The following is a 5,000-nucleotide window of genomic DNA, read 5'->3' as shown; positions in this document are numbered from 1 at the left end:
GCTCCATAGAGGAACACACAAGAGTTTTGTACTCTGAACCTTCTGGTGATGCACAGGACTTCTTGGAAGGTTCTAGAACAAGACAGCTAGAACACTTGGGTGTTGTGTAACAAAGCCATCAACTCTGCAGTGATTGATTGAGTACGTGACTGCTGGCCTTTCTCACCCTCTCCTGGGAAACTGTCTTCCTGTCATCTGCCAGGCACACACACACACACACACACACACACACACACACACACACACACACACACACACATACACACACACACACATGAGATTAGCCAGACGTAATTAGAGTAATTACCCTGCTATTCCAATCCATACACAAACACACACAACACACACACACACACACACACGCACACACACACACACACACACACACACACACACACACACACACACACACACACACACACACACACACACACACACACAGCTGGAGATGCTCAACAGCAGGACTCCTTGCAGCACCTGTATCCTCAGGCTCATGCTGACTGGAAAGTGTATTGCATTATTTGTATGTGCTCAATTTCAGTTTCCGTTTCCTTAAGTGTGTACGTGTGTATGTGTGTGTGTGTGTGTGTGTGTGTGTGTGTGTGCCTACATGTCTTGTGCGTGTGTACATGACGACGGTTGGTTCCGACTCAAACACACACTAAGTCGTACACAGACGAAGGTGTTGTTGTGGCGTGAAGGTAATGCCTGCAATTAAACAGGCAGCAGGGGAATCCACTCACACTTGGTAAGCAGATCGCTAGCCGGTCTGGTCTCAGGATGAAGTGTTGTAGGTCAACAAACAGGGACAGATTTGTTTTCTGTCAGGAAGAATTTGGTCTCTCCCTCGATCCTTTTAAGCTGTGTGTGTGAGTGTGTTTGTGTGTGTGTGTGTGTGTGTGTGTGTGTAAGCCAGCTGGGGATAGCTGTCTCCTCTCTGCAAAGCACAGTGAACATTGATGAGTGCTAGCATGTGCATGTGTGACTACTGTTGTTGTTTGTGCTTGTATATGCGCTGGTGTCGGTTAAAGCCTGTTTGTTGTGTTTGGTAATGTGGTGTGTGTGTGTGCAGTATACTGTATGTGTCTGTGTGTGTCTGTGTGTGTGTGTGTGTGTGTGTGTGTGTGTGTGTGTGTGTGTGTGTGTGTGTGTGTGTGTGTGTGTGTGTGCAGTATGTGTGTGTGTGTGTGTGTGTGTGTGTGTGTGTGTGTGTGTGTGCAGTATGTGTGTGTGTGTGTGTGTGTGTGTGTGTGCTGGGGCCGCCGTGTGCAGCTGTTGTGTCTGGCCCATGAGGGGTGATAATGTGATGGAGAGTGCAGAGTGTCTGAGACCCAGACGCCTGAGAAAGGACACAGCTCACAGCTCTCTCTCTCTTCTCTCACTCTCTTCCCTCTTTCTTCTCCCTCACTCCTTTTCTTTCTCCCTCCTTCTCTCTCTCTTCTCTCTTTCTCTCTGTATTCTCTCTATCCCTCCTCCTTTTTCTATCCCTCTCTCTCTCTCTCTTTTCTCTCCCTCTTCTCTCTCCCTCTTCTCTCACTCCTTCTCTCTCTCCCTCCCCTCTCTCTCATTACTAACCTCTCCTTGTGCCCCATCTCCATGTGTTGTCTTCTTTCCCCTTCTTTCTCTGCTTTTCTCTCTCACACCATCCATGCCCCTCTATCCTGTATCCTCCATTCCTCTTCCTCTCTTGTTTCCCCCTCTTCTCATATCTCCTTTACCCCCACTCTCAATCAATTCCCTCCATCCTCATCCGCCTCTCTTAATCTCCCTCTCTTTTCCACCCCTTTTCCACTTCTATCTTCTTCCCCCTCTCTCCATCATTATTTCTCTCTGTCTCTCTGTTCCTCTCAGTCTCCCTTTCCCTCTCTCTCACACACCATGCTTTTTTTTTACTTCCCCCCCCCCATATTCTCTTTGCTCCCTCCCTTTTGCCCTCTCTTATTTCCTCCTCTCATCATGTCTCCTCTCTCTCTCTCTCTCTCTCTCTTCTCCATCTCCCGGCTCTCTCCCTATTTTCCTCCCTGTCTCATCTTCTCTCTCTCTCTCTCTCTCTCTCTCTCTCTCATTTCCTCGCTCTGACCCCTCTAACACTCTATCATTTGATCAGTCTTTGTCTCCACTCTTTAATTTATATCTCTCCATTTCATTCTTTTCATCCCCCTCCCCCTCCCTCCCTCCCTCCCTTCCTCTCTTCCTCCCTTCCTCCCTCCCTCCGTCCCTCCGTCCCTCCTCTGGATGTTTTATGAGTTCACTCACATGGGAACACATCTTTCTCCAATTTGACGAATGCGGGCAAAAAGAGAGAGAAAGTGAGCGAGAGAAGGAGAGATAGAGGGAGAGAGGGAAAGAGAGAGAGAGAGAGACAGAGAGAGGGAGAGAGAGGGAGAGGGAGAAATCATATTTTCCGCGCTGACTCTCTGCTTATCTTCAAAGGCCACATGACGTTGGGCAGCCCTGTGCCGATAAGTGGGTTATCTTAATGACGGGCCTTTCAGCACAAGCTGACTGACCTATTGTCCGTTTGGAGAGGGACTGGCTGGACGGACGGGGCTTGCGGGGATGGCGGTGGGGGGGGGGGGGCTGTCATTTTGGGGTTGACATCTTGGTCATCGCCGTAATCGTCGTCATCCTCGCTTCTGTCATCTCGGACGGCTTATTTTTAAGAGATTGGTTTCCTTTTTCAGAGGATAGCCAGGCTTCGGTCATGATCTCATTTTGAAAGATGGAAATCCTCTTACAGGTGTGTGTGTGTGTGTGTGTGTGTGTGTGTGTGTGTGTGTGTGTGTGTGTATGCGGGTATAATGTGTGTGTGTGTGTGTGTGTGTGTGTGTGTGTGTGTGTGTGTGTGTGTGTGTGTGTGTGTGTGTGTGTGTGTGTGTGTGTGTGTGTGTGTGTGTGTGTGTGTGTGTGTGTGTGTGTACATGTTCAGTAATGAAAGGCTGGATTAGCCTTTGTGCGTTCTGAATAACAGGAATAAAAGGAGTTGTCCTCATCAATCATGCTGACCCAGAGTGCACTGTGAACAGCTGCGCATCCCCTCCTGTCAGCCGGGAACTTCCTCACACAATCACACACTCCACACTCACACACTGATACACTCCACGCTCACACACTCCATACACACACACACACACACACACACACACACACACTGGGCTGGGTTTACTGCTATTCCTGGTTAGGTGCAGAGGAAGAGCCTTTCGGTCATGCTGTACGGAATCAGAACCCCTCATGGAATATGGAACTAGAATCTTCAAACAAGATGGTGCCATGAAGCACCATTAAAAGATATGAATCTAGGTCTTTATGTAACATGTTGGAAATATTTTAGCAGTACTTACATGCACCCTATAAGTGGGCACGGTGCCTGCTTGTTTGAGGTCAGTGAAATATTGAAACATTTTGAGTAGTCCTTACAAAGTACTTGAGTGTGTTCTGTTGGGCTCTTGTCGTGCAATAATCTTCAAACACTCTCAGGGATACGGTTTAGGACTTGTGAAGCACTCAACAACTTCAGTGAAGGGTTTGAGATGAATTGGAAAAAAAGATGTTACTCTTAGCCAGAGACCGCCAGAGTCCACCACATCAAAGACCTCCTGTAGGCCTGGACATTATCACCTGCTAAAGCCATGCTAAACTCTTCTCATAGCAGAGGATTGAGGGCAGGATTGAATTGGTCTGCTCGGACCTGACAGAGGCATATTGATCTCTTGCTGCTGCGGTAATGTCCGTGTGTGTGTGTGTGTGTGTGTGCGTGTGTGCGTGTGTGTGTGTGTGTGTGTGTGTGTGTGTGTGTGTGTGTGTGTGTGTGTGTGTGTGTGTGTGTGTGTGTGTGTGTGTGTGTGTGTGTGTGTGTGTGTGTGTGTGTGTGTGTGTGTGTGTGTGTGTGTGTTAGTTTGTTTGTGTGTGATCCATGTTATTGATTGCTGTGGCGGGCGTTAATGTGATTAATTGGATAGTAGATACAGTGGCTACAGTGGGTGCTCTCCCTGCTCAATAGAGCACGGGCCAGGCCACTAGTCACTCATGACTGTACACGTGTTTTGAGGGGCACACACACACACATACAATACACACACACACACACACACACACACACACACACACACACACAAACACACACACATATGTACATTTAGGATGCAACTTCGACATAGTTGCATAGTTGTACATATGGTCATATGCACACACACACACACACACACACACACACACACACACACGGACAAACACACACACACACACACACACACACACACACACACACACACACACACACACACACAGGTGAGGACACACGGTTAACCCTCTCTCTCTCTCTCTGTATCCTCTTTCAGGTGGATATTGTGCACTAACGAGCCCCCTGGGCCGCTTCCATCACCATTGACGACAGACACAACCCCTCATCTGTCAATCTCCTGAGCGAGCTCCGCCTGGTCCCGGATAAGACCGCCCACAAGCTCCCGTTCAGCGCGTCCAGCGAACCCCCGCCCAGCGACCTGAGCGCGGCCGTCAGCCAATCAGGCGGCGCGGACACCATCGCCATGGACACAGAGTCCACCTACTCGGGGTACTCCTACTACTCCGGGCGCTCGCGGGGGTCCCACAGACACAGGTGACTACGCCAGCACACACACTCATCTCTCTCTTTCTTCCTTTCTCTTGTTCTTTCTTCATTTTGTTTGTTCTTTCTTTCTTTCTTTTCTTTCTTTTTTTCTTTCTTTATTTAGTTCTTTCTATCTTTCATTCTTTCTGTCTCTCTTGCATTCTTTCTGTCTTTCTTTCTTTCTTTCTTTCTTTGTCAGTCTATCAGTCCTTGTCTATCTGTTCATACACGTTTCATGAACACATGTGTTTAAGTGGTGATGTTCAAGTCTGAATTGTTCAGCATTGATTTATGATTTTTTTTTTCAGTCCGTCTCTGTCTACCTCTGTCATGCTTTTCTCTTTGCCTCCTCTCTCTTCATCATTCTCTGTTTCTAGAACTCTCTCTCTATCAC

General features: G+C 48.1%; 1 protein-coding gene across 2 annotated transcripts in view; it reads left to right on the top strand.

The window, feature by feature from the left end:
- Nucleotides 1-5,000, top strand: part of vangl1 (VANGL planar cell polarity protein 1) — a 93,298-nt gene that overhangs the window by 27,797 nt on the left and 60,501 nt on the right. For both annotated transcript variants that reach the window (XM_062534818.1, XM_062534819.1), the window contains exon 2: nucleotides 4,338-4,615. In XM_062534818.1, the coding sequence (XP_062390802.1) occupies nucleotides 4,545-4,615 (71 nt within the window). In that variant the 5' untranslated portion in view covers nucleotides 4,338-4,544. The remainder of the gene's footprint in view (nucleotides 1-4,337; nucleotides 4,616-5,000) is intronic.

The sequence above is a fragment of the Sardina pilchardus genome, chromosome 4, assembly GCF_963854185.1.
Source record: "Sardina pilchardus chromosome 4, fSarPil1.1, whole genome shotgun sequence".
In the NCBI taxonomy this organism is placed as follows: domain Eukaryota; kingdom Metazoa; phylum Chordata; class Actinopteri; order Clupeiformes; family Clupeidae; genus Sardina; species Sardina pilchardus.
Note: the sequence above shows the minus strand (reverse complement) of the source record. Positions and strands in the feature narration are given on the sequence as shown.